A 22162-nucleotide genomic window follows, 5' to 3' on the forward strand; every position below is an offset into this window, starting at 1 on the left:
GAAAACAAGAACTGAATCTCCGTTCGCTTGAAGTCTTTTGAAATGTGTGCTGTGTTGCCTTACACCTATAGGTACCTGGAAAAAGCACAGAGTGACGTCATCCATTTCGTCCAATCTCTGCTTGTTGAACCACATCATACTGGAAGACTTTCCCCTCAGTTGCTGGACTGTTGACTGTATCAGCCATCATGGACTCGTCCAAACCACAATACTCGCTCCGCCGAGTCGGCCACCCCTTCACCAAGGACTACCAGGTCTATTTTGAGCGCAATGCCGACAAAATCGCTGTTTCTCCATTCCATGACATCCCACTGCATCACGATGAAGCCCGGAACGTGTTCAATATGGTGGTTGAAGTGCCAAGATGGACGAATGCCAAGTTTGAGGTAACCCTTTGATCACAGTGACCAAGACATCCCCAACCACGATGCTGACGAAAATTCCATCCAGATATCAAGAGGCAAGAGCATGAACCCCATCACACAAGACACCTTGGATGGAAACCCACGATTCACGAGAAGTTGCTTTCCTTACAAAGGGTACATATGGAACTATGGTGCTCTTCCTCAGGTGTGCCACTCATGGTCCTCTGCGAGTGCAGGGCTGACAACTCAAGATAGACATGGGAAGACCCGCACTACACAGACCCCGACACTGATGCCAAGGGTGATAATGATCCCATCGACGCCTGTGAGATCGGCCGTGCGATAGCGAAAACTGGAGACGTCAAACAAGTGAAGATTCTTGGAGTCCTAGGCCTGCTGGATGAAGGCGAGACAGACTGGAAGCTGATTGTTATCGATGTGACTGACCCGTTGGCCGACAAATTGCACGACATTAGCGACGTAGAGAAGCATCTGCCGGGACTGTTGGATGCGACAAGAGACTGGTTTAGGATCTATATGGTTCCTAATGGGTACCCTCCGAATGAATATGCGTTGGAAGGCAAGTTCATGGACAAGGCCTACGCCCTCAAGGTTGTGAAGGAGTGCAGTGAGGCGTGGAGAAGATTGGTGCATGGGAAGGTTGAGAAGGGGGGTATCTCACTGTGAGTTTCTCTGTTTCACCGTGGATGCAAAGCATTGACAAATTTTTCAGCCACAACACAACTCTGTCAGGCACACCTGGAAAGTTGGATCCCAAGGATGTCGGTTTGCCGGCTGATGAGAATCTCTCTCCTGCGCCGGTTCCGCAAGAATTGGAGGAGTGGTTCTATGTTGACCGAGAAAGACTTGAAGATGACAAGAAACTCGTGCATGGGGGTGATAGCTTGTGCATTACATTGGACCTGGCATAGAGTATGCAAGAGTCAGTGGGGGGGTTAGCTACCTGGCTAGTTCTGTTATTCCTGCTTCAAGCTTGGCAAGTGACGTCACCAATGCAGTTCATGTTTGCAGCACTTCAGCATTTCTTCCACTTGCACTCCGCTGCAGCTGTCGACTGCCCGTGCATCAATTAGCCAGTCAATCTCGGAACTCGGCTCACTCAATGGCATTGTTTCATACTTGCTTTGAGTGCTTGCCTTGGTACCCAGCCCAGTGACGACACCCGTGTCACCAACACGTTGGAATCTACCTATTCCGACTCATTTACTGTTCTCATTTATTTTCCTTCTCAGTTGAACTACCTACTCAACGCTAGTATCGCTCTACCGTTGACAACAACCTACAAATGGACGAGGTTGAAGAACGCGGCCCCCGCCGCGCCCATGGCGGTCCATACACATCCAAACACCCAGTCCCGACCATTAGAGGATACCGTGAACACCGTGCTGAGATCAAGCAGCGCCAGGAGCAGGCCGCTGCCAACGAAATCGAGGCCATTCCCACAGGTGACAACAATCCAGACGACCCAGACGACAACACGACCCATCCAGCCGCCGGTGGCATCGACCCAGCAAACGGCAATACTGATTTAAAGTCTAAAGGCAAGCGAGCCTATCAATCCATCAAAACCATCGCCAAAGATGAGGATCAAAACAGTGACAAGCAAACGCCCTACCGGTCAGTCAATCGACACACCATCCCACAAGACGAAAGAGAGGCACTCAAACAGCAATCAGATGCCGATGAAACTTCCGGCCAAGAGACAGCAACTGACGGGGATGACGAGCTGGAAACTGATCCAAAGGAAAAGTCCGCAACAGAAACCGCGGCTGCGACTATCTCACCGAAAGAAAAGCGAAAAGCGATGAAGAAGGCACACAAGGGGAAGAAGCGAAGAAAGGGAAGAAAGGTTACCGATCCGGTGACGCATTTACCGGTGGAGATCCACGACATGACGGACGGGGATTTGAAAGCCGTGGGGTCGGACTCAGGGATGTCGGGGTTATCAAGTGATGATGAGGGTGGAGATGAGGAGCTGATGCAGGGACTGTTCCCGCCGCCGGACTTGAAGCACACGAAGAAGGAGTTGGGTAGGGTATACAGGAAGGCGGTGAGTGTCTACGGCATCGCCATTGGGGTGATTCTCGGGTTGGTGGTGTTAGGCCTAGGGTGGGGAGCGGTCCTTGAACAACGACAGAACTGGACACAGTCCACTTTCATCACAGCAACCGCCGTCATTGCAGTCACAGCTCTCGCTACCATCGGACTCGCGCAAGGTCTCTCATTCTGGATCTCGAAGAAAGTCGACCAAATTCTAGAAGATCAAGTTTGGGACGCGGATCGAGAACAAGAGATGTCGCTGAACAACAGATCATCCGACAATCTACCCGAGTCTGTTGCCTGGCTCAACTCGCTGCTCGGTTCCATTTGGCCACTCATCAACCCAGACCTATTTGCCTCCCTGGTCGATACACTGGAAGATGTCATGCAAGCCTCCCTCCCCAAAGTCATCAGGATGGTGAGTGTGGATGACATCGGTCAAGGCAGCGAAGGTGTGCGCATCTTGGGTGTCAAATGGCTGCCCACGGGCAAAGCAGCCGAGTCAGTGAGCCATGACGATGGGGATGGAGAAGAAGAAATGGAGGCCGAGGAAGGGGATTTTGTCAACTTGGAACTGGCATTTGCGTACCGGGCGCAGAAGTCGGGGAAGACGATCAAGTCCAAGGCAAAAAACGCCCACCTGTACCTCAAATTCTACCTGCCTGGTGGGCTGGCTGTGCCTGTTTGGGTGGAACTGAAGGGGTTGGTGGGTGTGATGAGGTTCAGGCTGCAGCTTACCCCTGATCCGCCATTCTTTGAGCTCTGCACTCTTACCTTCTTAGGGCAACCCAGGGCGGACATCTCTTGTGTACCGCTGTCGAAGCACAATCTCAACCTCATGAACGTGCCCTTGATCTCGGGATTCGTGCAGTCGGCTATGGATGCAGCATTGGCGGAATACGTTGCTCCCAAGTCACTGACGCTGAACCTCAAGGACATGCTTGTCGGGGACGACTTCAAGAAGGACACCGTCTCCAGGGGCGTCGTGGCGGTGCATATCGATCGGGCCAGGAGGTTCAAGGAGGGTGATAGTGGCTTCGGTTTAATCAAGCCCGGCTCCAGCGATTCGTATGTCTCGGTTTCTTGGGGAAAGTTTGGGAAGCCGGTTGGTTCGACGCGAATCATCAAGAGCGACCAATCGCCAAACTGGAACGAGTGGATATTTGTGCTGGTGTCGCCAGATGAGATCAACGCGGAGGAAACACTCAGGATTCAGCTCTGGGACTCGGACAAGCATACCGCCGATGACGATTTGGGAAAGGTGGAAGTGACTCTGAAGGAGTTGATGCACGGCCAAGACACGAGAAATAAGATGTGTGAGAGGGAGGATGACCTGCACGCGGACGATCCTGACGAGAAGCTGCCGGGGCAGTTGAAGTGGTCGGTGGGGTACTTTTCCAAGGCACATATCCAACAGTGCCAACTTGACCGACAAACCGTCGACCCATCGATTCGGACCGTTGAGGATCTGAAGAAGAAAACCAAGGAGCAGACAAAGTACAAGCTGAGAGAGACGCTTGACGCCGGCTCAGAAGAAGCAACGGACGAACTAGCCCAGCAAGAGGTACAGGATCTAAAAGAGATGGAAGATATGATGATCATCTCTGCTCCTCCCCCACAAGGATATCCGAGCGGAATCTTGAGTATCCAGATTCACAACATCACGGGGCTGGAGGTGGCCAAGCTCAACCGCGACCGTTCGGCCGATTCAAATTCGGGCGGAAACCAGATTGAGGAAGAAGGGGAAGCTGGGGACGGGGATGCACCCGACGGCTACTGCACCATCATCCTCAACCATGTCCAGGTGTACAAGACCAGAACAAAGCCTAAAAATGCGCATCCCTTCTTCAACGCCGGAACAGAGCGGTTTATCAGGGACTGGAAGACTGCCGAGGTTATGATCTCTGTCAGAGATAGCCGAGAAGGGGAGAGCGATCCTCTTTTGGGAGTGGTGTACCTGCCCTTGCGAAAGGTCTTTGCTGACAGGAGCCAAGTCATGGGAACATGGCCTCTTGCGGGTGGGATCGGCTATGGCCGTGTCAGGATCAGCATGGTCTGGAGGAGCGTGAAGCTGAACATGGTCAAGGAAATTGGGACCGGATGGGAGTATGGGACGCTGGAGGTCAAAGCACCCATCAAGCCTGCGGGTGGTTTGGATCAGGAGCTCATGAAGAAGTGGAACAAAATAAAGATCAAGACCAAGATTGGAAAGGAAAAGATGCACTTCTCTTCAGAAATTGACGCGTGGAGACCCAAGAGACAGAGCAAGGAGAATGTCTTTGTCGGCGTTTCGAACCGATATGCAACTTCGTTAGTGCTTGAGTTCCAGGATACGAGCAAGGTGATGGGAGAGGATGCCGTTGCCTTGGCTGTCTTGTGGCTGGGAGACATCCCCGATGAGGAGGAGACGACTGTCAGGCTCAAAGTCTGGAAGGGCGGTAAAAAGCACCTGAAGCGGGCTAGGGGGTGTGCCGATTATGAAGGACTGGAGGACGGTGAAGAGCCTTTCGGTGAAGTGGAGCTGACGGTCAGGTTGTGGAGAGGACTGAGCGGTTATCACAAGCATATTGGAGGAAAGTCGAGCAACAAGTCATCATGTATCAGGAGCGTGCTGGAAGTCTTGGACACGGTGAATGACGAGAAGATGATTGACTATTATGATGACTCAGAGTCAGGGTCTGATTCCTCCTCAGACTCAGAGTCGTCTTCCAGCTCAGATTCGGACTTTGGGGAAGACGGCGGTCAGGGTGCACCACGAAAGGGAGATCCAAATGAGGAAGCTGAGAAGCGAAAGATGCTTCGCAAGGCGGGCCAGGATAGTACGACTGAGTACTCTTCAGAAGAAGACGGACCGTCGGGAAATGGAAACCCCATCAAGCCTGTCAAGAAGGCAAAAACAAAGATCAAGAAGCGAGCGTCATCGTTGGTGGATGGAAAGGACGGCAGCGATGATGATGGGAAACGGGGGCCGATTTCTCAGCTGCAGGACTACAAGAGGCATCACAAGCAGCTTCACCGCAAACACAGAGGTGTCATGCAGTGGAAGGCCGCTAGGTCGGTGGGTTGGATGGCGGACAAGGTCAAGGATGGGAAGAGCAAAGTTCAGGGGCTCGTGCATCATAGTGATAAGGAGCAGGGGATTGAGACCGAGGTGTAGGTACCGAGTTGCTAGCAGCTTTGGGACTCCGTATATCTTAATCAAATGGAGAGAATTGTCTATTTACATTCTCTGTCACAAAGCATCAGCGCGAATAATGAATAATGACTGTGATGGAACGGCACGGTTCGTAATTGATTTAGCCAAAGAAGCGGTCATTTACTTATCCGCGGTTCTCTCCAATCTTTCTCCTCAAGATCGCTGTTGCAGCCTTCATAAACCCTCTGCCCAAGGTACAAGAACAAAATATGTGTTGATCTTCCAGTTTTGAGATGTCATAGCCGTGCTCCAAAATCCTCACAAAGGTTTGACGATCCAGTATCCAACCAAGACTTGAGAGCTCCCATCGGGAATGTCGAGATAGCCAAGGGTCTCCTTCGTTTGCTCAGCGGTATGTTGGTAGCTCCAGCTGAATGGCTCGCCAGATCAGTTCCTGGGGTGACACAATAACGGTACTACGCAGTCCGGACTGCATCATATTATCTCCCAATCCGGGGCCAGAGTGATGCCTCAAAGACTGAAGAACCTGTGCCATCAATCCATAGGCATCGAGTAACTCATGGTAGCATCGCCCAGGCTTGGGGGTCTCCAAATGTCGCGGATGGACACAACCGTTTCTAGCGATGAGTCTGCTCCCGAAGAAAGCAGACAGGAGACCATTGCCAGTGGGCCGAAAAGGGTTTCCACCCATTCCGCGATGCGCGAGGTAGAAGGCCACTACAACAACTGCCTGAAGCGGGCTGAGTTTGAGCTCCAAACCACAACAAGCACACCGCCGGACGAACAGACCGCTGAGAGTGTTGATGTCGGTAAACCCAGGCGTAGTGGTCACGGTAATGATGCTGTGACATACCGCTGGCACAGATGTATGGCAGAATGGATGCTTCCAGTCGTCTGGCACACGGGCATATCCCCGCCTGAAGAGAGAACGAAGAACTGGCGAGTCGCAATCCCATCTGCCGCAAATGTCCTTTTCCTCTCCTGGGAATCGGTTGGGCGGGTTAAAGGCCAAACTAACCTCATCAGGCCAAACAGTAGTGTGTGATCGGAGAATGGTGATCAGGAGAGTGTCCAGTACTGTATGCTGAAAGTTGTCTCGGGTCCCAGTAGTGATGTCACGAGGCTGGAGCCGAATCAATAGCTCCAACATCAATTCGCAACAATTACCACTATGGAGAAAGGTCGCGGCAAGGTGAAGAGGGTTGATTTTAACATACTGTCGAGTCTAATCACCCTTGCTGCTGCAGCATAAACCTAACCCGAACTTCGAGTGTCGTTGCTCGAAATGAATCTTCGGCGTCCCAGTCACGCTCAACAAGCTACACAGCTTCAACTCACAACGTTCTGAGCGGCACTATGGATACCGTGAGGTTGACCAAACACAATCTGAATCCAGAGCCGGACCTGCTCGGGATTGGGAGTTAGTTCGATTGTGATCTGCAGTAAGTCATCAAGATGTGGTCTTGATTCGAACTTTCTTTTCATTCTGACGGCCCAGCGTGATACAGTGTTTTGCTTCACCCTCCTCAACAGATTCTTGACTTGGACCTTTTGGAAGAACCTTGCTGGCTCCGGAATAGGAATGTCAATTTAGGCATTCTTGCTAGAAATTACAAATGTTGTTGTGGGAACAGGCTTTTCGGATTCTTCAGGTTCAACTTCAATTCAATGCAAAACTTTAATAAATCATTCTGGGCCAAGGCTTTTACTTTGTATTGCGGAAATCCACGGTCAAGGCAAGTGGAGAAAGCCCTGGGTGTCAACAAAAGAGGTCTTCTTGGGTAGTTCTTTGTACTAGGTATCTTACAACTTTATGAAACCAAGCATCATCCTACGCCCTCTACTCAAACTTTGACTCTAAGGAACATCAGATAGGCGTCTTATTTCCTAGGGAAGCTACCCTCAGCCACAAGACACAGATCTGGTCCTCTCTCGGTCCACCACTTTACACCAACAAGACATCCCTCAACTCAGCCCCGACAATAAAATCGGCAAACGTCACTCTCCCGACGGTCCTCTTGTAAAAGTACTCTTCAAAATATCCAATCCTGCGATAAGCTCCCTTCTCAGTTTCGACAACCACCAAACCTCCCCAGTTCGGCATCCCAATGTCCGGATCATGCACTGTCCGTTCGAACAATGGCATCAACAACACGTCCGCAACAGCAGTCCCGGAATCCCCTGCCCACCCATCCTCCCAAGCATCAAGGTTAACCGCAATCTTATCGGCATATGCCCTCGCAGCCGTGACCGTCACATTCGCCTTCTTTTCTTTCGAAACAACACCCTCAATGTCTGACTCCACGGTCTCAAAATCAACCCTCAAACTAACCCGATGAACCCTCCCCCTAATCACCAACGAGGCACTCTTCACCGCCGCAAACCTCGCCTTAGCCATCACCGGCTCAGCCTCAGCCTTGAGTATCGTCCCATAAAACACAACCCCTTCTTCATTTTCATCATCCGCCTCAAACGACACATTCGAGTCCGTCGACGCCCAGGACCAGCTAGGCCCAGTGTACACCCCGTACCGGGGCCTTATCCCGCTCGCCATGACAGACCAGACAAGACAGGCGGGCATGTCCTCCTTCCACAACCCAGCCACGTACGTCTTTTTCTGCTCCTGCTCGTAAATCGCCGCGATGGCGGACACGGCGGTGATCTTGTCGCCGGGAAAGGACAGCTTGCGGTTGGTGTAATCTGATACAATCCTCGACCATGGGGCGAGCGCTTGGCCGGGGACAATGGGGAGGTCAGGCGATAGTGGATCGGCGCGTTTGTTGGCGCCGGTCACGGTGGTGGCGACGACGTGGCGGCAGGACCATTCGAGGCCGGCGGTGGAGTAGTGGAGGGAGCGGACGGGGAGTTTACGTTCTTGGTAGGTCCAGCCGCGGGTGCGGATGGGGTCCAGGTCTTCGAGGCCGTAGCTGTTGTTGGCTTTGAGGAGGAGGGCGGTGGTGTTGGGGTTGGGGCTGCTCTTGGACGGCCGGAAACCGATTTGCACTGGGTGGACGGTGTCCTCGTAAAAGTAGATGGGGCGGTCTTGGAGGAATCCTTTGTGAACCGAGTCGGCGGAGGCGGCGTTTATGGTCACTGTGGAGTACTGGTAGATTTGGGCCATGGACTGGAGCTCGACTGCCAGGTCGTCGTTGTCGTCTTGGATGATGCAGAGACAGTCAATCCAGAGATGGGGGATTGCAATGTTTTGGCAGACTGCAATGGCGTGCTGAATGGTGGGTGGAAGTTTGGCTAGCGGAATGCCTTTGTGATGGTCCTCGATATTCGCCTTGAGGGTACGCACGGGTTGTAAACCACCCCAGACGTAGCTCAGAGCCGCCCATCTAGCATGATTCCCGATATTCGGCACTGATTTCGACTCGACAAGGCGAATCTTGTTATCGATAATCGCCGCGACATCCAACAGCCTTGTAGGAACAAAACTGGATGGCTCTAGTCGACAGCTGACGTGGTGCAAGGTGCAGTCGTCAATCCACGCCTTGGCTTTGGAATAGGCCCAGTCGGACATCACACGAGTATAAAGGAGAGCTTCTAAGGCAGAATATAAGCTTAACAAGATCTTGAATCCCAAAAGTGAAATAACACGTACCCGGCAGCGGTAGAAGGGCATCGCCAGCGGGTGAATCCTCGTCATCACATCGAAACCTGGGCCAGCGGTACAAGAACTTGATTTTCCCATCTCGAACGCCAATAAACAGGTCCTTCCTTGGGCTCGTCCCCGCGCTTGCACTCTTTCCAACCTCCACATCGCTCGCCACAGCAGCATAAGTCGAGTATCTATGTGGGCGAAGGTGCCGTCTCTCTTGAAACACCGAACAGAGATAGCGAAACAGCGGACACTTCACCCCCGCTTTCCACATCCGTTTGTCTGACATGGAAAGACGGAGAATACACCGACCACCTTGACTGAAGGCGTGGACGGGCAGTCGATCTTCCAGAATGACGACGTTGCTGCAAAGATGGCAAGAGTGAGGCGCGTCCATGTGTTTAAGCCACGCGTCGTCCGGGTGGCTCTTGATGTCTTGATTCAGTCCCGAATCGCCGCCGTCGTCTTCCACATCGTCATCCTCACTGTCCTCGAGATGGGTGTCTTTTAGCCTGTCAGAGTTGTCCGGCGGTATGTCGAGGGCGCTTTTTTTGTGGGTCCACAAGCGGTGATCCCACAGACTGATGCCACACTGGGGCCTACTTGAGAGTGAAGCCATCTCCTAGAATGAAGACGCACCGGAAATTCCAGACAAAGAGAGATGGAGAACGGGTGGTGGCCTCGAGGTTGTGAGAAAACCGTGGCGCAGTTCCTAGCTCGGCAGATTAGGTCCAAAAAGGCCAACACCCAAACCCAACAAGTCGATGCAGCATGAACAGAACAAACCAATCAAACGGCCGTGTCACCACCAACAAACCAACAGATATTTATGCTGCATACGCCTAACTTTACCTAATTGAGTCCTGAGAGGATAGTGCTCACGATCTCAAATCCATTGATCCTGAATACAGCAGCCATATATTTCGTACTGCTGTAATTACCTAGACTAGGTACTTTGGACAACCAGATCTTCTCGCAGTCACTCCTCCTTCGCCACAAACATGTCACCAACCCACCCGAATGCCCTGTTCAGTCTCCTCCCCATTCTCCTGGCATTCGTAAACGGAATCTTCCCCCTAGGATGCGGCTGGTGAAACTGGATTCTCGTCTGCGATTTGCTGTCCAGCCTCTGGAACTGCCAGGCCGAGCCATAGAGCTTTTCAGCTGCGAACAGCCCAGTCGAGGTCATGGCGTGCACAAAGTCTTGCCAAGGGATTTCGCCTGGGGAGGAAGTCACACCGGGGTTGAAGAACAATGTACGGAAAACCTTGAGGGAGCGGGGGTCAACGGCGATGGTGGGCGCCGGCTCGGAGGCTTCGATAGGCACAGGAGTCGTCAAGGGAGCTGTCTGGTCAGACGACGGGAACCCCTTGGTTTTGGTCTTGGTCTTTGGCTTGGGCTCTTGTGATATCCTCTGGCCCGAGCTAGATCCAAAGTACAGCGTCGAAAGGGGTTTGCTCAGTTCCTCCACACTGTCAACGGTCTCGACGGGCCCAACCTTCTTGTCCGCAGGTGTTTCTGTACTGGTCTGCGGAACCCACTCGGGGGTTCGTTGCAACACACGGCTTCCAGAGAAGAGAGCTCTGGCGGCTGTGCCCTCCAAATGCTTGCACCTTGAGTCCACAATCTTGTCAGCCGCCTGCCAGAAACGGTCTAGGTTTCCCTCTGCTTGCCGCAAAGCCTCCACTGTGTCTTTTGTTCGGCGTTTCTCAACAGGATAGAAGAAACGCTTTTGGGAGGTGCTGGCCAAGTCGGCTACAGGAAGCAAGTATTGCTCTTGAAGACCATGGATGATGTTCCCAAGCGGTTTGGCCCAGACCGCAAATTTCTGTTGAATCTCATCCAGCTGGTCCTCCTCTGCGTTCTCAAAGCTTCGCGCCCAAGGCTGGAATTGATCGAGCTGGCTGAGACACTGGCTGATAATGGAAGCATTACTGATCATTTCGGCAATACGAGATGAAACAAGATTCGCAGCTTCGGGTTCGGCTTCCAGAAAACGCTGTAGTTCATCCAGAATCAAGGGCATTCCAGCAAGAAACAATGTCCTTCCATTTTCCCATAGGGTGTTGAGGAGCCACAGCAGACGGCCTTCGACCGCGGTTCGCTTGGACTCGTTGACGGACATGATGGCTATTTTGGAAGTAGTGGCGTCGGGGGGCGGTTGGCGAACAAATAGCCTGCGCAGCGGGGGGGAGGCAGAGACATTATGAAGCAGCTGAGACAGTGGACCTTTGGCCGCCTGGGTGAGAAAATAGCGAAACGTAAGAATGTGGCCGAGGAGCTCTTTTGGCAGGTCTTCAGAGGGTGACAGCTGGCTGGCGTACTTCTCATGTAGGAGGCGTAGCTCTTTACCTTGACGTTGCAGTTCAGCGAATATTTCAAGCTCACAATAGGCTTCAACGATCAGATTGCCAACGACGCGTGCCCCTAAGATGTTCTGCCGACCTGGGCGAAGAGCCGGATGGATGTTGCCCTTGGTGTCCTTCAGCATCTCCTGTCTGTGGTCTTTGATGTCGTTTACCCGGTGGGCAAAATAGTCGGGGTCTTCTCTCAACGCCCATATGTGATCCTTGGCGGCGGATACCTTGGCCTCGAGCAGCAAGTCAATCCGCGCAAAGTCGATCCGGGCTGGGAGTCGATAGGGTGCTTCGGCGGCCATGACGGCAAGCGAGTCGAATCCGTTGGTCTCGATTTCCGTCTTGAGATGGGGTTCAGGTTGGATCTGGTAGGTATCGCTTGTCAAGGCCTCCACTGGTATATCACGAAGAACGGCTTTGCAGAAAGCCAGCAGAAACTTCAGGATGCGCTCTTGGATCTCCAGCACGAGCAGGCCTTCACCAGGTAGAAACTGTTTTTGAGTATGCATCCAGTCGAACGCGTCCTCATGATCATCCCAGTTGATGACTTTGCCATAGCTGTCGACGTCGGTGGCGCCATTCAAAATCATGACATACTCGTTGAGATAGATCGGAACGATGGCGGTTGAGGTCATGCCCAAACGGATGGCGGTGATGTCGGCAGCGGCAAATGCGGAGGCATGATGGCGAGCCCGCGCATTGAGAAGGAGCAGGATATTCTTGGGCTTGCACAAGTCCTCCTGGTTGATGTAAGGCCACAGGTAATGGTCCCGGTATCTGGTCCCACCGCTGCGCAGCTGGCCGTTTTCTTTCCGAAAGGCATCAAAGTCCGGGCGGTGGATGGCAGCCATGCCAGGCCAACACTCAAGCAAGATCTTCAGCCTCTGCTGCCTGGACTTCTTCATCCATCGCTTCTGGATAGTGTCCTCATGCCGTATCACAACGTCGCGAAGAGCTGCGGATGTATCATGGATGGTTTGCGATCGCTCCCTGGCTTGCTTGCGGACAGCAGCTGGGGATTGGCAGATTGGAACGGGGAGACCGGGTCCAAAAAGCCGTGAAAAGCAAGCGGGATCATTGTAGTCAATCTGGTCGGGGTCGGAGTCGTCCATGATCTCTCCGTGTCTGACAGGGAAATTCTGATCAAAAAAGGAATTTGCTTGCGTTTGAAATGGGAGGAGAAATGTGCAGTCCGGCCCTAAATTAGTGTTTTCCCTGAGTCGCCTGTGCTGCAAACCAAACTGCGTCCGTTTGCATCGGTATTCATGCCAGTCATATTTCAAGACAATTCCAGCATTTCAAGAGGCCAATCAACTTGACCAGACTGTGGAAACAAATTCTTTTCGGCTTGCTTTCCTATCAGCCGGCCCTCCAGACCTACCTTATCCTCGGTAACCTTTTTATTTGACAGCCATCAACCACCAAAGGCAAGCCCACCAAAGCTCAGCAGCCCAGAAATTGCTGCACAGGTTGGGAGTGTCTTTGACAAGGGCTCAGAACATTAGTTTAGGCATCATACAGGCCCTGAGGACGCATACTCTGTGGCCAATACCATTCCTTTGATAGCCGCGAGGCACTTGATTGCCTGCCTCACTTCCAACTACTGGCTCTCGACGCGCAGGTAGATCGTAATTGGGCCGTAGTGTGGCCGGTAGGTCATTTGACGTGTGATAGCGGTGCTACCTTGACTGAGGGACAATGCAGCTAGAACAAAATATCAAAAGGTCAGGGGCCGACCGAGAAAGTTATACAGCAGAGGGTTGTGAAGTGAGATATGATCGATGTGCTTGTCCAACAACAATCTGTTTGGTGGTGAAGTTTGCTACAGGCTTCATTCTCGTGGTGGGTGTCGTAGATAAACCCAGTGTGACATGAATCTTACATTAAGTGTTGACACACTTCCGGAAATTCATAGTGTATTCAAGTCGCTCTCACAAGTGCGTCATCATGTGGTTTTGGACTGAAGTTAGGAATCTTAATGAGGTTGAAGTCATGTATAGATTATTAGCTTTAAATGGGAGAGACATGATCTGCTTGGCCAAGGTCAGGTAATATAAGGGACACGTGGTTCTGACCGGCCCATGCTTTAGTGACAGTCACATCAAGCCGAACATGTGGCTGACAAGTAATATAACTGCCTGCGCCATGTTGAAAGGGGCCCGGGTTTTGAGCAGAACACTTCCATTGAAGCTGGTATTGAGTACTTTCTGGGTCCTCTGCTCGTCGTGCTATCATTCATCCATCCAACCAGGTCGAAATCCAGATGATGTCTTCCCCTTCTCCCCGGCCCAATGCCATCCATGTCCTGTTTTTCCATCTCACGGCCGATGACCACTAAAAGCAAGCCCCACAGCCCAGTGTCCCAGAAACCGATGCGCATAAAAGGGTTATACATGAAGAAAGAAGAGCTTGAGAAAAAAAGACAACAAACAACTATGTACAAGGCTTTTCCCTTCCGATATCCCTGTCCGGCCTAAACAAGCGACCCTCCACTTTGTCCCTTTGCCAAGATTGTTGTATCCAGCGAGGCGAGTTCCAGAGAGAAAAGCATATGACGGTTGCCGTACAGGTTTCCTTCGCAGGAGATGTTCTCTGAGTAAGGTAGGTAGAAATAAAACATTTGAGGCATGATGTTGGCCAAGGTAGCGGATGGCAGTCCTGTCTTCATGTCGTAAAAAAATAGTGCAGCAGACCAGTATGCAAATAGGGGTATCATAAAACAAGAGTAAAACGTGAAACAGCCGCCATCCGTCGTCAATGATGTGTGATGTTGGGAAAGATGATGGTTTTGGTAGAGATTGTAGTTTAGAGGGGCGCCGATAAGCCTTGGGTGGCGGTGGTAGTACCACTATTGCTACGCATCCAAGCAAACATGCCGCTGCCTGTGACAGCCGGAGTGGGTGGTTCGACGGGGGTTCGGAGTTGTTGCACTTCGCGCGGCTCGAGAAGAAGACTCTTGCGATAGTGGGAAGCCTGCGTGTTGGCACCCGCCTTGTCCTTTTCGCGGACACGGTCGATCTGGCTGGACAGCCATTCTTGCAGGTCGGCCACCTCAGTCAGGCGGTAGGGGATTTGGAAGCGCTGCAGCTCGCCGATGCTCTTGGCCGTGCGGGTGTGCTTGTCAAAGTTGATGACCACCAGCCCAGTATCGCTGGTCTTGGTAGCAGGATTGCCAACATCGACAAAGGTGAGATCAGTCAAAAACATGCCCAGAAATGGCAGGCATGGAGGGACACGATCGTGAAGCCGGGCGCGAAGGGCCTTGTAGTTCTGGTTGAAGTCCACTGTGGATTGCAGCGACTTGAGCATCTCCTTGCGCTTGACGCTCACAGTGTCCCATGTCATCTTGAGGCGCTTGATGCTGGTGTCGGTGAGTGCGCAAGTGATGGCCATCAGGGCGTCGTAGTTATGCAGCGAGGAGCATTGGCTGGCAATCTTGATCCAGTGCTTGATGACCAACGCCCGTTTCTTGACCTCGTCGTACTGCAGGATGGTGTCGGCAACCAGGTTGGAGAGACCTGTGGTAAAAGCCGACATGGCCTTGACGTTGGGGGCACCAACTCCAGCAAGCTTGGTCCATTTGGATCCCAAGAGCTCCTCCGGCAGGATCGAGCAGAAGAGAGACATCTGCTTGATGGTAAGCTGGCGCGCAATCTCCAGAGGGTCAAAGTCCAAGATGGATGGGCAGCTGCCCCCGGCCTTCCAAGCAGTCAGGGCATTGGTCTGGCTTCTGGTCATGGCAGGCGCAGGAACTGGTGTCTCGGCGGGGATGTAGTGGGTGCCCGTGGCGCCTGATTTGCCCATGGATGACACGAACCTAGGGACCAACGCACCATCGGCGACAGACACCTTCTCGGCAAGATCGACGAGGCGCTTGGCGGCCGAGGGAAGAATGGCCGCTAGTTTGACTTGGGCGAATTCCTTGATCAAGTCAAGGGCTTCACGGTCTGTCTCCTCCCTCCAGTGTGATTCGAGCCAGCCCTTGAAGACATTGTACGTGCGCAAGCGCACCGGGGCGGCAATGGTGCTACTTTCACCGACATAGTCGAAACGCTCAACGAGAGCCTGTGTAAGCGCTGTTGGAGTGCAAAAGAGCCGAAAGGTGAGATAAAAGGTCGAGACAAACATGGCATCGGGTGTCGACTCGTGGGTGGTAAGTCTCTCGACCAGGGCGGGAAGCGAGCCACCCGTGACCTGGCCCTCCTTGTTGAACACCAGCTCGTGGGCAAACGTCTTCTCAATCAGTCTGGACTCGACATCATCCACCTCCTCGGCCTGGCTCGTGGTCTCGGTCGTGCTCAAATCGGAGAATGACGGCTGGTTCCTTGGAGCTTGTGTGCTGTCGGGTGTGGTGGCACGCGTCGAGGTCTGCGACAGAATGCTGGACTCTGAATGCCGGCTGAGATATGTGCTACCCGAGCCCGAGCTCGAGGCGGTCATGCTTTCCGAGCGGAAGGAGCGGAAATCGCTTCCATTCGTGCTGGATGGCTCGAGGGGACTATAGGTATCCATTGGGAGAGAGGCGGTTGATATTCTTGGTAGTGGTGGGAGGTCGGCACGGTTGTAGGACGCGGTCTGGACGACACTGGAGGCACGGTCACGCATCGGGAGTGATTGTGATCGCGAGTCTGAAGGCAAGAGATGCGAAACTGGCTGCTCGGTAATTGGCGAGGTGGCCTGCGGAACATCGGGAAGTGGCTTGTCGATCGAGAGCACGACAGACGGAACGGGAGCCGAAGATGTGACGGAAATTGCTGTCGACGCCGTTGGTGTTTCGGACACGGTTGATCCAGCGATGCTTGCCGACTCGGATGGGCAGTACTTGGAGTCCTTCTCCTCCCGAACCAGCGTCAATGCTGAAAGGTCAAAGTTGACGCCCAGACTCCCATTGTCAAACTCGAACTCGAAGTCGCCGATTCTTTCGATCACCCATTTTGTCTTGGCCACACATTCGCCAGTGGCTTTGACGCAACCCGTTGCGGCGCACAGTAGCCGGCCATTATCCTGAGGGACGATCACGTCTTCCTCCATGTCCAATGTGGCATTGGCGAGTATATCGCGCGCCGTGTGCACCAGCTCCTGGATACGGTCGTACATGGCCGCACGAGACTGCTCCAACACATCGATGACTGCCGCGTTGTGTGTGCGGACAACATCCACCACCACCAAAAGCTGCCCTCCCGATGTCGCCGACTGCTTGACGGCACGAGCAAGACTCGGCCTCGACTGCGACTGGAGATGTAGCCGCCCGATGAATGAGCCCAAGTGCGAGAGGAAAATATCGTGGCATGCGTTGAGCTTTTCCGACACTAGATTCTGCGAGTGCGCCAGGGGTGAGGGACCTGCGATGCTGAGACGATGAGATAGGGTGGAAGACGGGCGATGAATCTGGAGTGGGCCGACCTGAGACAGACGGCGGGCATTTGTATTCTGTGCGCAAACTGAAGACAAACGGTTTTCGGCTGGGGTCAGACTTCGTGCCACGTCGCTGGCCGCGTACTGTGCCCTCTCGGCAGTCTCCCCGTCGTCCTCGGCGCGGGAACCTGCATCCGTTGCCGGGCCATAACCGGCATCAAAGTTGGATGACTCTGCTGGTGGCGTTAGTGGAACCTGGTTGTCCTCAGCTGCCGTTATGGCTGCGATTGTGGGCACCAGCGGCCTCCTCTCCTCTTCCAAGACGTCCAAGAACCTCACTCCCTTGGTGACAATCTTGAAGGCACGCAGAATCATTTCGTCCACCACTTCGTTGACCTCCTCCACGTTTCCCATGCGCTGGGCATCATGCAGCCGCCTAGCTGTCTTAACCAGGCATGATAATTCTGACAATAGTGACTTCCGGTTTCGCCGTAGCCCATCGTATTGTTGCACGAGGGGTGATTCTCTTGTCAGACAGTGTGTACGCTCCTGTGAAATTATTAGATGACACCATCCAGCAACAGCCCGATCACGGCGCCTGATAGAAACGTACCAATAAATAGCGAACACCGGCAATGATTCCCTTCATGAATTCCTGGTTTCCAAACATTTCGCTGTCATTCCCACACGTTGCCCGCATCATGTCCCAAAAGTTGAGCAGCGCCTTCAACAAGCTCCTCATCTCGTCAGGCTCGTACGCCTCGCAGTAATTGGTAGGAAGCCACCCTCTCGCACCATTGACCAGCAGAGTGCCGTCGGCCCAGCCGTTGGTGTGAATCGAGTGGACCAGGACAACATCGCCCTCGTTCAGCGGGAGGGTGACGGTGGAGTCGTTCACAATGTTTTCTGGCTGGAAGGGATAAAAGGCCCTCAGAAAATTATGAAAGATGGGCGGCTCGTTGGCCATTTCGATTTCCATCTGAACGTGCTCCTGCGCCTGCGTGTAGAGGTCCTCCTGGGATCCATTCGGGGTCGCTGGCGGCGTTATCTGTGATTGCGAATATGGGTCTGATGAGTCGACCACACTTGATCCATTGCTGCGGGTTTTCTGTATCGCCAAGGGGGCCACTTGTAGGCTTGATCTCGCGGGTTGGCTGTTCAGCATTGCCATTGCTGTCGGTGATGGTGGTAAGAACACATAGGCCTCGCAGTTGCGACCAGATGGGGGCCAGTGTTTTCAGGCGCAAGTCCGGGTCGCTAGAGGAGGAAAGAGTGTCAGTACAAGAAGTGGGCGACGGTCGGCACGTCCTCGTGGACCAGCTTGTTTTTGGTGACAGTGTTGAAGAGGTGAAGAATGTAGGGAGCGAGGTTTCCTTGGTGGCAGGAATGAGAAGCTGCATACCAGGGAGAGGCCCCAGGTGACGAAGTTTCGGAATGGGGAACGAAGCAGACGGCAATGTGCAAACCGGGCAGGATTTGATTTCATACCTTTTTCTGTCTGTTGTGGGCAGCCAGTCCAATGATGCGGTCTTGTGTTGCGGGATCGTCGCTGTGGGATGGATGGAAGAAGCAAGAATGCAGCAGCAGCAGCAGGGCGACTTGTCGCTATTTCTTGCTGTCGCTGTCGTCGGGAACTCGAGTGGCTGCTCGGATCGGTTATAACATGCACCTTGTTGTCGTATCGGACATCAATGCAGGTCAGTCGTGTGAGTCCAGCTGTCCAAGTCCTGGTCGACCGTGGTGATGATCCAAAGTCGGGTATCTGTATTGGTAGTTGGTACGTGTGGGTAATTTACAAGAATCCGGGGGTAGGTGGTGCTATGTCCAAGTTGCGACCAGCCGCGCGTGACGATTGTTGCTTGATGTTTTTCAAGTTATGAAAAAAAGAAAAAAAAAAGATGAAACCCAGAAAGCTCGAGACTCGAGAGAATGGAAGGAGGCAGACGATGGAAAGAGATGTCGCTGCTACTGCTACTTCCTCTCTCTGTCTGTGGTTCCCCTGTCGTGGTCCCCTGGCTGCAGCGATGGTTCATGACTCCACTCCCTCTTTCCAGACTGGCACCCTGGCAGGGTTCATCTGCAATATTTTTCGTCGCGATATTGCCCGTTGGGGAACGCTGCGGGTCTTGCGGGTAGCCCCCCGGTACACGCTAACGGCAGCCAACGAGCGTTCAGAGGAAGAGCTCGGGACCATGGATTTCTCCCCCGGTTCACTCCATCCCAAAATTGGAGCGACCAACCCGGGGCGTGTTTTTATTATACCATCACATCGCAGCTTTTGATCGTTATCTGTAATCCACGTGTTTCGCCTCACGTTCGAGGTCGATTGGACAGCTCTCTCCGCATGTCTTGAACTTCTTTTCATTCGGACTCGGAGTTTATTGACTTCGTATAATAAGTCTCTCTCTGTCTCTTGAGGAGAGTGAGAGAGAGGTAGGTGGTCGGGTGTCCGGTGTGGGCGGGACGGCTCCAACTGTGCCTTCCGCGGGTCATGATGAATTCTGATAGGGTCTCGACGTTGCCGCGGTTGCACTCGCGGTCAAAAAGTGCACTTTTCAGTATTCTACTGGTGGCGATCAGTTGTTGGACATCCCGCTACCATCAACATCTCGATCGTTTACTGCATTTGTCAGGTTTTGGTTGCGTTCTTGCGATACCGGCCAAAAGCTGACTGCTGCAGTGTGCCTCTCGCTATGCATTGATATCACATTCCCTCTCCGACCGGGGAGAGTGGCTGATCGCCTTCACATGGAGCTACTGCGCGAGAATCTGCTTTTTAATCTCTGATCACAGTGGGCAGTGATAGCTTGGCTACCTTACCTGACTTTCGCCGATACTGTGTGCCCTCATCTCCGGTTGTTGTCGTCGTCCTGTACAAAGCACTGTCCAAGCACCTCACTCACTTTCCAGGTTACCCCACGTTGCAGGATGCCCCGTGTTCCCCACCGAACGGGAGGCAGTTGCTTGTTAAGCACACGCCCCAAGCTTTCTTTTCTTGGCGTTTATGTGTCGCCGAGGGCAACGTCCAGGGTCATGTTGTTGCCAGTCTGCCATCGAATTGTTCTCAGTTGCATTTTGTTTTTCTTTCGTGCCATCAGGTTATTTCCACGCGCCAACATCAATGCTACTGCAAACAAGCAAATAATGGAGACGGCGTCACCGTTTAATATCGCCAGTCTTCCTGCTGGGATCCTCTTATCTCTCAGCGTCCCATCAAGTCTCGGCTGGTTCTGCCGTTCGCTGAAGACCTGCAGAGCACGCGTCCAAAGATGCCCTGTGCTTCTTCCCCACACCACAGCTGCAGCGGCACTGAAGATAGCTGCAGGGAATTGAGATTCCGATTGATTTGAATAGGCGAACCTGACATTCTCTTGAGAGATCTGAATGCTCAAAAGGAGTGCCGTTCGAATACCAAAGCCTGCGCCATGATCTGACACTTTGGCCTCTGGCTCTCTGGGTACTCGAACCTTTGAAGTTTCACAGCCTTCCCCAAATGCGCCTCGACGTTTCACGCAAGGCCTTGTCTCGGATAACGACCTTTTTCGTCTGAACGTTGCAACCTGGAAGCTGAAGACGTCAAGCCTCGCCTGGTATCAGCAGCTTCTGCTCGGATGCTGCACAAAGGTTGCTGCGGCCATCCGTCCGGTTGGACGGACCCACCGGACAATGCCGACCCGGTGCTCTGGCGCCGTAAAAACGACCGCGACGGCCTCAGACGCGGAAGCCGGACCGGGCGGGCGATAGTGTATAGGGCCGGCGCCAGCTCACCCGCCGGTGACTTGGCCGCAGCCCAAGGGAAAGAGTTCTCCTTTTCAACGCAGCTACTTTTCACTACTTTGTTAAAAGACGCGGAATTGCCCGTGTGCAGTCATGCAATCATGGACAACCTGGAAGGTACATGGGGGTGAACCCTTGACACCTGCACAAGTTCGCTCTTAGCGTGGCAAGGCACGCCATGTCGCGTCCTGGCGAGCATGAGATTCTTTTCTCGCTCCAACTCACTGATATCTGTATACCCTGGCGGATCCGACTGATGATCGAGTGTCAAAAATCCCAGGCTCCCAGGCTTGTTGATGGGACCCCCCAAATCACGTCAACTCTCCACCAAACGAACACGCCCCGGGATCAGCAAATCAAGATACAGGAAAACGGGGATTCCCCAGATCAGCATCAGGGCCAGGCCACGTTCACCTACCCTGACCCCCTAACCATGTGAGCGGCGGCAGCAGATGTCTTGTGCTCGACAGCAACTCCAGCATTTAGCCAATGTATAACATATGAATGAAGCCCGTGAGTCGTCGCGATGCTGCGGAGACTTTTGCCAGGCGAAAACCACAGAGATCAACAGATCAAGCGAGCAGCCCAAGCGAGTGGACACATCCCACGAGCTGTCAAGCTGGACACCCAGTGTTGGTTGCATGTTTCACTTTTCAACCTTCCATATTAGGTCCAATCCCACGTTGTGCAAGCTCCGAAAGCAGAGAATTTATGGAGCTGATTTTCCTTTTCGAGGGCTTTTCCAAGGTGCCTACATATGCAGACCTACTGCAGCACGTCGATGCCGGCCAGCGGCGGGGAAGCTGCGCGACAAGCCAACTCGGTGTGAAGACCTCGCCACTTCAGCCTCAACACAGGGACACATCAATACGAACATGGAGGGACGGCATCGCGGCACATCGGCTCTTTTCCGGGCAATGTCGAAGCCTATCCAAACTTACCAGGCCGCGTCTGCCGCCATCACCTCGGCCAACACGATTGGTCAATGGTATCGACGTCAGCAACTGGGTGCGGGAAGGCGGGGTAACTCGGTGTGAAATTCTACCCGGGACCTGCATTTGCGCAACCCACCACCACCACCCCACCAGCAGCAGCAATTAAGATCAATCAATCAATCGCCACGGGCGATAATCAACTCAATGTCGTCAAACCTCAACATCGGGCATCAAGCACACAGACAGACGGACGACCTTGGAAGCCCAACGGCGCCGACCGCCCACCGTTCACCGCCCGCCCACCGGCTGCCTCTTGGCGTTCAATGGCGGCGGTTTTCTAGTGCCGAAGACCACCTATCAACAATGTGAAAGATCAGTAACGAATCGGAAACCATGCAGTCCTCGATAATCAGGCCACCACGATGCCCATCTTGCGGCATTTCACACCCTAATAACTAACACTGCATTTTACTTCAATTCCGTCCCCCTCCCGGCATTCACATCGGGGGTTAGTACTCTCATTGGCCAGTCCCACCTGATAATTGGCCGCC

At 53.2% G+C, this 22162-nt stretch overlaps 5 protein-coding genes across 5 annotated transcripts; 2 read left to right on the plus strand and 3 right to left on the minus strand.

Annotated features, from left to right (window-relative positions):
• Nucleotides 1-188: 188 nt before the first annotated feature.
• QC761_311040 (uncharacterized protein) lies at nt 189-1297 on the plus strand (the record flags this gene model as incomplete). The annotated part of the gene is made up of 4 exons (XM_062878229.1): nt 189-386; nt 451-570; nt 621-1048; nt 1099-1297. 4 exons carry the CDS (start codon nt 189-191, stop codon nt 1295-1297), a joined length of 945 nt encoding a protein of 314 aa, XP_062734101.1.
• Nucleotides 1298-1671: 374 nt separating this feature from the next.
• Nucleotides 1672-5583, plus strand: QC761_311030 (uncharacterized protein; the record flags this gene model as incomplete). The annotated part of the gene is made up of 1 exon (XM_062878228.1): nt 1672-5583. One exon carries the CDS (start codon nt 1672-1674, stop codon nt 5581-5583), a length of 3912 nt encoding a protein of 1303 aa, XP_062734102.1.
• Nucleotides 5584-7298: 1715 nt separating this feature from the next.
• Nucleotides 7299-9806, minus strand: QC761_311010 (uncharacterized protein; the record flags this gene model as incomplete). The annotated part of the gene is made up of 2 exons (XM_062878227.1): nt 7299-9132; nt 9191-9806. The coding sequence occupies 2 exons, from the start codon at nt 9804-9806 to the stop codon at nt 7529-7531; spliced, it is 2220 nt and encodes a 739-aa protein (XP_062734103.1). The 3' UTR covers nt 7299-7528.
• Nucleotides 9807-10166: 360 nt separating this feature from the next.
• QC761_311000 (uncharacterized protein) lies at nt 10167-12656 on the minus strand (the record flags this gene model as incomplete). Its single annotated transcript, XM_062878226.1, has 1 exon — nt 10167-12656. The coding sequence occupies one exon, from the start codon at nt 12654-12656 to the stop codon at nt 10167-10169; it is 2490 nt and encodes an 829-aa protein (XP_062734104.1).
• Nucleotides 12657-13523: 867 nt separating this feature from the next.
• Nucleotides 13524-18830, minus strand: BUD5 (Ras guanine nucleotide exchange factor bud5). Its single transcript, XM_062878225.1, has 2 exons — nt 17513-18830; nt 13524-17448 (listed from the first exon to the last, which is right to left on the minus strand). Exons 1-2 carry the CDS (start codon nt 18068-18070, stop codon nt 14350-14352), a joined length of 3657 nt encoding a protein of 1218 aa, XP_062734105.1. The 5' UTR covers nt 18071-18830; the 3' UTR covers nt 13524-14349.
• Between the last annotated feature and the right edge of the window lie 3332 nt (nt 18831-22162).

This window comes from Podospora bellae-mahoneyi, chromosome 3 (genome assembly GCF_035222275.1).
Source record: "Podospora bellae-mahoneyi strain CBS 112042 chromosome 3, whole genome shotgun sequence".
NCBI classification, from domain to species: domain Eukaryota; kingdom Fungi; phylum Ascomycota; class Sordariomycetes; order Sordariales; family Podosporaceae; genus Podospora; species Podospora bellae-mahoneyi.

Bases quoted from the DNA above. Each gene is read 5' to 3' on its own strand.
- BUD5 (XM_062878225.1), bottom strand. From the start codon at position 18,070: ATGGCAATGCTGAACAGCCAACCCGCGAGATCAAGCCTACAAGTGGCC. The intron at 17,449-17,512 runs GTACGTTTCTAT...ATAATTTCACAG, and splicing joins CCGGTGTTCGCTATTTATTG to GAGCGTACACACTGTCTGAC.